General features: G+C 54.7%; 1 protein-coding gene across 1 annotated transcript; it reads left to right on the top strand.

The window, feature by feature from the left end:
- The first annotated feature begins 106 nt into the window (after positions 1 to 106).
- Positions 107 to 3553, top strand: TREX2 (three prime repair exonuclease 2). Its single transcript, XM_033109404.1, has 2 exons — positions 107 to 1757; positions 2394 to 3553. The coding sequence occupies exon 2, from the start codon at positions 2428 to 2430 to the stop codon at positions 3136 to 3138; it is 711 nt and encodes a 236-aa protein (XP_032965295.1). The 5' UTR covers positions 107 to 1757; positions 2394 to 2427; the 3' UTR covers positions 3139 to 3553.
- Positions 3554 to 11152: the final 7599 nt, after the last annotated feature.

Here is an 11152-nt window from a genome sequence, read left to right on the forward strand (position 1 = left end):
TTGCTGCATAGTCTTCCCTTCTTCCCGTGCTGGCTATCCTGACTCCTAGGCCACACCTGGCATGAGCCTCGTGCTGTCCTGGGGGGCCTGGACCCTGCCCCTATCTCACACCACGGGAGCTGCACTACCAGCTCCCGTTGCTTTGCTCTTCCCTGTGACACTGCCTAGTTAAGCTTGGCAATGCCAAGCGCTGGAAGTCTCCACGTCACCGTGACACCGGGCCGCCTCCAACCGGAGCCTGCCTCCGCCCCCTGCCACCTGGCCCGTGACTGGCCTCAGGGTCCCATGTGAGGACTCCTTGAAGCCCCTCCACCTGCTCCCTGGAAGCCACAGCACCTGGGGTCTGGTTGTGCCAGGCCCAGCCCATGTTCCCTCCTCCTTCCTCCCCAGGGCACCCAGTACCGACCTGGGGAATTCTTGCTAGTGGCCTGACTGGTTGTCCAGGAAGCTGCTCTCTGGGCTTCTCAGGGTGACCCAGTATCTTCCTGAGAAGTGTGTCTGTCACAGCCACCTCCCTCTCTTTGAGCACGGGAACAGGCACAACTGGTGGGGCCCTCACCTCCCTCAGCCCAGTGTGAGGCGTAAAGGGGATCAAGGAGGGGCAACGTCTAAACAGCCGGGAGGCCCACCCTGTCTGCCAGCCTCCCTCGCGCCCCCTCTGCCCTGCTCCCTGCAGCTGCACTGCTTCCCCAAGTCCTCTGTGAGTGAGTGCTCCACACAGGAGGCTCCATCCTGCCCAGGCTGCCTGGGGCACCCCCAGATGGCTGCAGTGGGGGGTGGGAGGACAGGCAGATCCATGATCACCATTGCCCAGGCATGCCAACAACTTGACAGGCCAAGTGCTGGCATGTCTTGCTCTAGAATGACATTCTCGGATGGTGTCACCTGCTTCCCGGACCAGGGATGGCCTCGCTTCCCTCCCATCTTCACTGAGCCTGGGGTCAGAGGTGCTGGGCTTCACCCCTGCTCCCGTAGTCCCGGAGCTGTGGGTGCCTCTGGGGCAGTCCTGTACTCCTGCCCCTCACGTTGCTCGTCCTTCAGAGGGAAAGGTCGGCTCAGCTGAAGTCCATACGGCTCGCCGGGCCAGGCCTCGTGCCTCCCTGCCTCCAACCCAGAAGCCTCTGCTAAAGCTTCCTTAGACACTGTGGATCATTGTACCCTTGAGGCAGACACCATTTCCTCTTCCTGGTGGGAGATGAGCCTGAAAGCTGGGTGAGCCACCCCTGGTCACTGAGGTGGTGCTAAGGCCCCACCCTGAGTGCACCCTTCCCCTGTGTGGCCGAGCATGGTGTGTGCAGGGACCTCTTTCCCACCCTGAGCTCACTTTACCCTCATGAGGGGCAGCCAAGTCCCCTGTGACAGAAGGGGAACTGCGCCCTGGAGAAGGGGCCTCATGCCTTTGTGGATGTTGAACCCAGGTCGGCCAGGCCCGGCTGCTGTGGCCTGGCCAGGTCAGACGTGGAGGCAGGGCTGGGTGGAAGGCTCTGGCTTCCTCCTGTGCTTGTGATGACAAGTCCTCAGCCCACGGCCAGTCGGGTGCCTGCTTTCCAATCTGTAAGCACGGGGCGTGTGTCCCGGTGGCTGTGAGTGAGCAAGGGGGTGGTGAGCCGGCCGCACAGGTCCTGCGGCCTCAGGCCTCCTTGTTGCCCAACAGGCGGCAGGGGGTGGGCCATGGCTGCTGATTAAAGGACGCCTGGAGCAGCCTGTGCTGAGACAGGTGTCCAGCAGCCCAGGAAGCCAGCCAGCACCCGCCCCAGGTAAGCCAGCGTGGCTGGGTTGGCAGGGACAGCCGCTGGGAGCCCACAGGCAGGTGGAGGCCAGGTTGGGGACAACACTTGTGTGCCATGGAGGCTGGTGATGAGGGAGGCTTTCTCAGGTGCCTGCTTTCTGGCAGCTGACCCTAGGGGTACAGATCCAAGCTGTAATGTCTGAGGCTCCTGGTCATGGTGTCTCAGTGAAGGTACCACCCTGGACTGTCCTTCCCCATGTCTCTGATGACATGGACCTGGAGGCAGGAGGCAGAGGGCTCTGGGCTGGGGTCGGCGTATCAGGCCTTCCTTGCTGCTGTTTACTGGATGCTAGTGGGGATGGCCAGTAGTGGGGACGGGGGACAGAATGGAGAGGGCAATGAGCCCCTGGCAGGCCTCATCCTGGACAGAAGTAACAGACCCCGGTCACTGGGTCCTAGCTCTGGAGACCCCTTAGCAGTCTCCCTGGATGTTGGCCTTAGAAATTGCTTCTAGAGCCTCAAGTCCCAAGGGATGGGGTGGGGTGGGGGTGGCAGGAAGAAAACCCAAAGGAGTGGGAGGCTTGGCCACCAGGATGCCTGGGGGTGGCTGTGCCCGGGTATCCCCATCTCTGGCCCTTAGGTTTTGTGCCTCTTGCTCTGGCAGCTTTAGGCATCACTGTCCCTGTGTGAAGATCACCATGTCTGAGGTGCCCCGGGCTAAGACCTTTGTCTTCCTGGACCTGGAAGCCACTGGACTCCCCAGTGTGGACCCTGAGATTGCTGAGATCTCCCTGTTTGCCGTCCACCGCTCCTCCCTGGAGAGTCCAGAGCGTGACGAGGCTGGCACCCCTGTGCTGCCTCGGGTTCTGGACAAGCTCACGCTCTGCATATGCCCGGAGCGCCCCTTTACTGCCAAGGCCAGTGAGATCACCGGGCTGAGCAGCGAGGGCCTGGCACAGTGCCAGAAGGCCAACTTCGACGATGCTGTGGTGCGGACGCTCCAGGCCTTCCTGAGCCGCCAAGAGGGCCCCATCTGCCTTGTGGCCCACAATGGTTTTGATTACGACTTCCCGCTGCTGTGCACGGAGCTGCGGCGCCTAGGTGCCCACCTGCCCCGGGACACCACCTGCCTGGATACGCTGCCAGCACTGCGGGGCCTGGACCGTGCCCACAGCCACGGAACCCGGGCCCAGGGCTGCAAGGGTTACAGCCTGGGGAGCCTCTTCCGCCGCTACTTCCAGGCGGAGCCCAGTGCGGCCCACTCTGCGGAGGGTGATGTGCACACCCTGCTCATGGTCTTCCTGCACCGGGCTGCTGAGCTGCTCTCCTGGGCTGATGAGCAGGCCCGCAGCTGGGCCCACATCGAGCCCATGTACGTGCCTCCCGACGGCCCCAGCCTTGATGTCTGAGTGCCAGGGGCTTGGTGACACGGACACCCAGGGGGACGAGGCCCACTTCCTGAGCCCTGGGCAACGCCAGCCTTGACCATTTTGCTGGGCTCTGAGGCCTGGAGCAGGCACCGGACCAGTGGCTCGCTGCGTCTCCCCCATCCTGTTACTCGGGCATCCTGTTAGCCGTGCACCTGCCAGGCCTTCCCCGGCCCTGGCCCACTTCGCCCCACAGCCTCACCCCTGGCCCGTGCCCCCCTGCAGTTTGCTGCTGCAGGCTCCCACCCCTCACGCTGTCTCGCAATAAACATCACCAACTGCTCACCAGCTGACTGTCCGGTCACCCACCACCCCCACGCCGTGCCCAGCGGGGCAGGTAGGGAACTCGGCGGGACCAGGGCAGAGCCCCTCAGGGTCACCCCCTTGTGGCCTATCTCTGTAGTGAGCCTGGAGGTGGGGGGGGAAGGAGAGTTGCGGGGAGGTGTCAGTGCTCACAGGCTGTAGACCCGGAGCCATGGGCCTCTGCCCTGGCTGGTCTCTTACCGTTGCCTCAATTATTACCCCACTCTCAGAGATCCATGAAATGTGTGAACAGGGACTCAGGAACATCTGTGGTGGCCCCGAATCTGTGTCCAGAAGGGAGGTGGAAGAAGGAGCTGCAGCCTCAGCCTCCAGGAAGCTCAGGCTTTTTCGGCCCAGGGAGCTGAGCCCACAGAGCTGCCTGCCTGCCTGAGTGCAAAGCCCAGCACCAGCACTTGCCCCCTGCAGACCCTGAGCCAGCTCCTTTCTCTCCCAGAGCCTCTGTGCCTACTCTACAACACAATTAGATGATAGGATAGATTGCAGCACAGTGCCTGGCATGCTCAGGGTGCTTGGGAGTAAGGGAGACGCCCCTAGCTGCATGCAGGCACATACTACACGCAAACAGCCCACTGGGGTATGACGGATGGCTGCGGCTGTGCCTGGAGGCAGACTGGGCTGCACAGCTGACCGGAGGCACATAGGAGAGGTGAGGTAGCTGGCGCGCTGACGGTCACACCTAGGAAGGAGTCCACCCGGGCCCCATGTTCCTCATGCATGGCCCAAGGAGGACCAGGAGGCTGCTCTGTAAGGAGCCAGGGAATCTGCCTCTGGGGCTCCGCCTGTGTCACCAAACAATGAGGCAAGGCAGGGGTAGGATGTCTGGGAGACAGGGCGAGCAGGTGAGAAGGGGTGGGGTGGGTGGGGTGACCACGCCCAAGAGTGACTCGCACGAGCAAAGCCTTGAGTCTTGAGCCAGCCGGGCCATTGGGGGAACTCTAAGTAGGTCAAAGTGACTAGAGGCACTACAATGCACGAAGTGGCAGAATGGTGAGGCCAGAACACAGCCAGCGGTCATGTCAGGCCATCCTCATTGCCTGGGCCAGAGGTTCTGGACTGACCCTGAGGGCAACCGGTAGCCACAGAGAGTTGTAAGCAGAGGAGGGACAGGATCTGGTTTCTGGGTTTTCAATCCCTCTCAGGCTGCTATGTGGAGGTGGGACTAGAGCAGGCCTAGAGTGGGAGGACGGCGACCGAGAGAGGAAGGAATAGACGGGTTGGGGCCTGGCCAAAGACAGAATGGCAGGGGGTCGGGAGAGTGCTCCATAAGGGAAAGACCAACGGGCTAGTGTGGGAGTGTGAACGGTGCACTGCCAAGCTTCCTGAGGATGGCTAATTGACCTTCTGCCCCGGGAGAGCACCCACCTGGCAGGGTGCCACAAGGCCGGCCAGGGGGAGGCCTCAGGCCAGGTGCCTGCACCGGGTAGGAGCTGAAGCAGTGGGGGTGGCATCACAAGGATCCAGGCAACCAGGGCCCCTCGGATCCCCTGGTGCCTGGGCAGGGCTAAGTCTCCATCTGGCTGGCCAGGCTTCAGGCACTGACTCACTGACTGGGTGATGCCAAGAGGGTCCCTTCTCACTCGGCAGGCAAGCCAGGAGGGGTTGGCCTCCAAGCCCTGGTGGGCAGCTTGACAGCCTGACCCATGGCCACTGCCACCGCCGCAGAGTGGTGTTTGGTTTCATGCTGTCTCATCTTTTGCAGGCCCAGGTGCCTCTCCCTCACCACTCTGGGCTCTCCTGAGCTCAGGCAGCCTGGCCTTGGGTGCCGTCCCCGAGCCCATGCTTGGACTGGCCAGGTCAAGCATCACGCCTTCTGTGCTGCACACACAGGCTGGGGCCTGTTCTACTGCTGCCTGAAAGCAGTGATGGACTGATAAATGGGTGACCGTGACTTTCCAGGAAAGTAAATGCAAGCCTGTCTCTCTCTCTATACACATATACGTATACATGTATATACACCCAAACATATGTTTATTGTAAATTTTACTGATATAAAGGATGTGAGCACACAATTGACGAATCATAAAATCTTCAACATATACAAAATATACAGTCACATTTACAAGACACTGTTTATAAATTCCATATGGCCAGTTGATTCTCACAAACCCCTTTGTTGACTTGTGCCAAACTCTTGCATGTATAAACGACCCACAGTTGCAACTGATGAGTGAGTGTGTTTCCTACATCAATGTTCGTTAATAGTTTCATTTATCTTAATAAGATGAAAGTGAAACAACAAAGATGTATGTCAGAACTTTACGCACTCACTGGTGACATGAGTGACTCCTTTGCTGAACTGGATAATAGTTTTTGATATTGGAAAAATCTCTTTCCCTCCCTCCCTCCCTTCCTTCCTTTCATTATTCACAATATAATGACTACAGACTCAAGTCTACAGAATCAGCCAAACAATAATAGATCTAGTTCTGGTTTGTAGCCTGTGCTGATTCCCGTGGTGTAAATACTTCCATCAGGCCAATTTCAGGCTACCCCATGATGTCATTGAATGTGAAGTTGGGAAGGGATTCCCGTAGCACACTGTCACATGGATTCCCACCAAATGGACACGATAGGTAAGAGCAAAATGTGGTGACATAAGAGGGACATTTGGGTTGTTCCCATTGTGGGGCTGCTATGAATAAAGCTGCCAGGAACAGTCATGTGCCAGTCTGTGTGTGGACACATTAATAAATCTCTCTTGGGTAAATAAATACCTAGGAGTGGAAGCTTTGGGTCATTAGGGTAGGTGTATGTTTAACATTTGAAGACACAGCCAAACTGTTTTCCAGAGTGGTTGTACCATCTTACATTCCCCCAGCAGTGTTTGAGAGTTCCAGTTCCCCCATACATTCACCGACACTTGGTATGGTCAGTCTTTTGTATTTTCTTTCTTTTTTTTTTTTTTTTTTTTTTTTTTTTTTTTAGTCTTTTGTATTTTCATCATGCTAATAGATGTTAAGTGTTCAGGAATTTTGAGTCCTGAGTAAAACACCACCATTATTAAAAATTAAATTATATAAATTTCCACTTAAATGAATTATATTAAAAACAAAGGAGATACTCAAAACTCATGATTTCTCCTTTCTCTTTTTGTTTTCTCCTTCATTAACTTCAGTTTTATCTTCGTTAATTCCATCTATTTTCTTTTGTTTTAGATTTTGTTCTTTTTTTCTCTGATTGCTTAAGAGGAAGACTAACTCCCTTTGTCATCTTCCATCTTGAATAAGTAAGGTGCTCAAAGCCTGCAATCTCCCCCTGAATAATAATAATAATTTTCCCGGGTTCCTTAGGTTTGCTAGTTAACATTCCTCTTTGCTTTGCTTTATGGAAGGTCTCTAATTTTGCTTTTCATTTCCTCACCAATGTGATGCTTGCATAGTACAGTTTATCTTAAATTCTGACTTATTAAAACATTGTGGTCATCTTTTATTATATATTTCTAATTGTATTGGATAATGAAGTGAGGGTGTGTTGCTTAAGGTTCTTTGGGGGCTGTATCACTTTTCTAGGGGACACAATTCTATGACATTCTATTAAAATAGCCCATTATAATTGCCTTTTATTGAGATCTTCCTGCAAGTCTAGTAGTTTTTTTCTACGCAGTTAATTGCTGCGTGTTCATGTTTACAGCTTTATGACTGGGTCAGGTAGGGGGTCTCCCAAGAAACAGAACTAGTGGGGTGCACATATAAGGTATTGGCTTATGCACTTGGGGCTGGCAAATCCAAAATCTGCAGGATGGGTCAGTGGGCTGGAGACTCAGGGAAGAGTAGTATTACAGTTTGAGGACAAAGGCCATCTGGAGGCAGCATTCCTTCCTTTGGATGACCTCAGTCTTTTTCCCCCTGAGGCCGTCAGCTGATTGAGTGTAGCCCACTCACATATGGAGGGTGATCTGCTTTATTCAAAGTCTATTGATTTCAGTGTTAAGCTCATCTACAAAATCCATTCACAGTGACATCTGGACCGATATGTTTGACGAAACACTGGGTGCCCTAGCCTCGCAGAGCCAAGGTGACGCAGACAGTGAGTGAACTAGTACAATGACTGTCTGGAGCTCCTTGTTCTCTAGGCTTTCTCTCTCATTGCTTAACATTCATGAAGCCTGGATCTTTGCCCCAGACCCTAAATCCATGGCCTCCCTCTTGAGGCTCGCCCCCCACCCCCCCGCACCCTGCAAGCCCAGAGAGAGTCCTTTCCACATAAAGCAAACAGCTTCACTACTGAATAAACATCCAACTGAACTGCCATCATGCCCATGTCAGGCAGTCCGCTGATGAGATGACAAAGCTGGAAGGAAACCCCAGCCTTTCACCTAGCCAGGCAGATGCTTCTCAAGCAGCCCGTCCTAATTGGTCACCTGGTAATCAAGGGGCCATCTAGGCTTTCTCCCTGCTGCAAGGCAGGTGGTGGGAGCCAGGCCCTACCCTCTAGGAGGTTTGCGTTTCAAAGAGGTTTCTCTGAGCACTTAAGAAGACCCTTCCTGTGCTGTAAGGCTGGCAGGAGGCTTGTGGCTCTCTACTGCAAAGGCTCCACCTCCAGAGCCCCCGCAGCCTGTGGGCCCAGCGGGCTGAGCTGGGGTCAAAAGCTGCTGATGACACAGGCACTCTCATCTATGCTTGGATGCTTGGGTGCTGCCCTAGGGCACATCTGCTGGATGGAGGGCTCCGCGTCCTATGCATGCTCAGCGCGTGGCCTCTCTAGTGTCCCAGGGGGACTGTCCCTTCTCCAGCAGGCTTCCCTGTCGTCTTCCTCCCTCTCCTCACTGCCACCAATCTCAACAAAACCAGTGTTCTCAGGGAGTGCTCTTGGCAAGCCTGCTGGTAAGCCTTCCCGGGGTTGGCATCTTTAGAAAGGTCTGGGAGGAGTGGGAAGCGTAGGAGTAAGGCGTGAGAATGATGGTGGGTGACGGTGGCTGGGAAGGATGAGCCAGCAGGCCAGGCAGGAGGCAGGAAAGCTGGTCAATAGAAGGCAGAGCACAGGCTTTCTAGCAGGTTCTCCTGTTGACAGCTACTAGAAACCTCTCTGCTCTCCAACCCCCTCCCCAGCAAGTTGGCTATGTGGAGCATTTCGCCTGCCCGCCGGGCATGTCAGGTGGAGAACCTGGAAATCCTGCTCCTGGAGAGAGAGGAGGAAGAGCGAGGAATAGCTGACCTTTCCCTCACATGCCTTTTCTGGCCCGGGACTCACGAGGGTTGGTGAGGGGGTACCCACAGTTGGGAGCGAGCCTCGACTCTTACTGAGGTGCACACTTTGATGTGGGAGAGCCTGGGTTCTGGGCCTTGCCTCTTCTCCCCTCATCTTGTTTCCCGATTCTGCGACCAGCAGAAGTTACCTAACAGGCTGGCCTCAGTTTCCTCATCTGTAAAATGGAGATAAGACAGCGTTGCCGGGGGGGCTGGATCACACCCAGGGCCCGGCACATAGCAGATGGGCAGAGAATGTACTCTTCTTATCATGGCCTCTGAGACTTGCTCAGCTGCCTCTGCTCCCCCACCCTCATCCCTCCGCCTAGTTCCCTGGACTCCAACCACATGGCCTCACACATGTTCCTGTCTACTGGGCTGAATGGCGGCCTCCGAAAAGATCTACTGGGCTGAATGGGGGCCTCCCAAAAGATCTGTCCATGTCCTAATTCCTGGACCCCGTGAATGTGACCTTATTTAGAAAAAGGGTCTCTGTAGATATAACTGTATTAAAGATCTTGAGATGAGATCATCTTGGATTACCTGGGTGGGCCCTAAATCCAATGACAAGTGTCCATGTAAGAGACAGACAGGAGAAGACACAGACACAGAGCAAAAGTCCACATGAAGACAGGCAGAGACTGGAGGGATATGGCCACAAGCCAAGGGACGCCTGGAGCCACCAGAAGCTGGTAAAAACAAGGACAGACCCTCCCCTAGAGCCTACAGAGGGAGCACATCCCTGCCAACACCTTGACTTTGGACTTCCAGCCTCTAGAACAGTGAGAGACTAAGTATCTGGAGACTAAGTATCTGTTGTTTTCAGCCACCCAGTTTGTGGTATTTGTTATGGCAGCCCTAGGAAACCAACACACTGCCTCAGGACCTTTGCACTGACTCTGTCCTCCTTCTGGAGTGCTCTTTTCTAGACATCCACCTCAACAAGTTCTCTGTTCAAATGTCTCCTCCTCTGAGAGAGACCCTCTCCGACCACCCCTTCACCCTATCCACCATTCCCCTGCTGATTTTTTTAATTATAGAAATCCCTTTTGTTTATATACCCTCCTTCCTTCATTTGCTATTGGAAATAATATAGGCCTACTTTTAAAAAAATTAATTGGGGAATATTGGGGAACAGTGTGTTTCTTCACGGACCATGAGCTCCAACTCGTTGTCCTTCAGTCTAGTTGTGGGGGTCGCAGCTCAGCTCCAAGTCCACTCACTGTTTTCAATCTTTAGTTGCAGGGGGCACAGCCCACAATCCCATGTGGGAATTGAACCGGCAACCTTGTTGTTGAGAGCTGGCACTCTAACCAACTGAGCCATCTGGCCACCCCTCTGGAAGCTCAGTGGCAGCTCGTTGTCTTCAATCTAGTTGTGGAGGGTGCAGCTGACTGGCCCATGTGGGAATCAAACCGGCAAACCTGATGTTCAGAGCTCGCACTCTAACCACCTGAGCCATCCAGCTGCTCTCCCCTGCTGTATTTTAACTCCCGCACGCAGCACTTCATCACTAGAAAGAAGGCTGGCTCTGAGATGGCAGGGATGTTGTCTTACTCACCACCGGGCCCCAGCACCCAGCCCAGGGCCAGCCCAGAGCACTCCCAGTGGGGATTTATTGACTGAAAGGATGAAGGCTCTTTTCATGTTTATCACAGGAAAAAAACTGAGGCACAGGACATATGACCAAGGAAAGCACTGCTGGCACTGCTCCCAGGCCCCAACCCCTAGCTGTCAGGAGAGGACCAGCTGGGAGATGGAGGTCAAGGCTTTTGAAGTTCCCAAAGCAGGGTTTAACAGCATTTTTCTTTTGTAAAATCCTTTTAAGAAAAACAACTCTACTTTGATGTGGTTTTATCTTTGGATACAACAAATGCAATGAATCAAACCCAAATGGGCAAAGTTGGGGAAATGGAAAAGCCAGGTGGATTCCCTCTAGTTTGGGGGGGCAGAGTTGGCGGGAGTGGAAAGAGCAGCGGTGCTGAGGTACAGGGACCTGGGTGAGAATCTGTCGCCTCCTAGCGGCGAGGCCCCAGACAGCTCCTTTCCATCTCTGAGGCTCAGCTTCCTTGCTTGTAAATAGGGGTCAGGATGGTACCGCTTCTGCCAGTGAGAGCGTGCACGGGACTATGCAGAGTGCCGGCATTTGGGGAGGGAGCTCGAGCAAGGTTGGTCTCCTCCCCTCTCGCCAGCACACCGCTCCCCAGCCTCAGAGGTTTTAGGCATAAAGAGCGGAGGTTCACAGGTAGAAAGCAAGGTGTCAGCAGGGCTGTGCTCCCTCCGTAAGCTCTAAGGGAGGATGCTTCATCACCTCTTTCAGCTTCTCGTGGTCCCAGACATTCCTTGGCTTGTGGCTGCATCCCTCCAATGTCTACCTCCATCTTCACACAGCCATTTTCTCCCTGTGCTGTGTCTTCACACAGCATTCTCCTCTCTTAGAAGGACACCAGTCATATTGGATGAAGGGCCCAGCCTACACCAGGGTA

The sequence above is a fragment of the Rhinolophus ferrumequinum genome, chromosome X (genome assembly GCF_004115265.2).
Source record: "Rhinolophus ferrumequinum isolate MPI-CBG mRhiFer1 chromosome X, mRhiFer1_v1.p, whole genome shotgun sequence".
Taxonomy (NCBI): domain Eukaryota; kingdom Metazoa; phylum Chordata; class Mammalia; order Chiroptera; family Rhinolophidae; genus Rhinolophus; species Rhinolophus ferrumequinum.

What these genes read in the sequence shown, in the direction of transcription:
- TREX2 (XM_033109404.1), top strand. Translation starts at nt 2,428, where the DNA reads ATGTCTGAGGTGCCCCGGGCTAAGACCTTTGTCTTCCTGGACCTGGAA.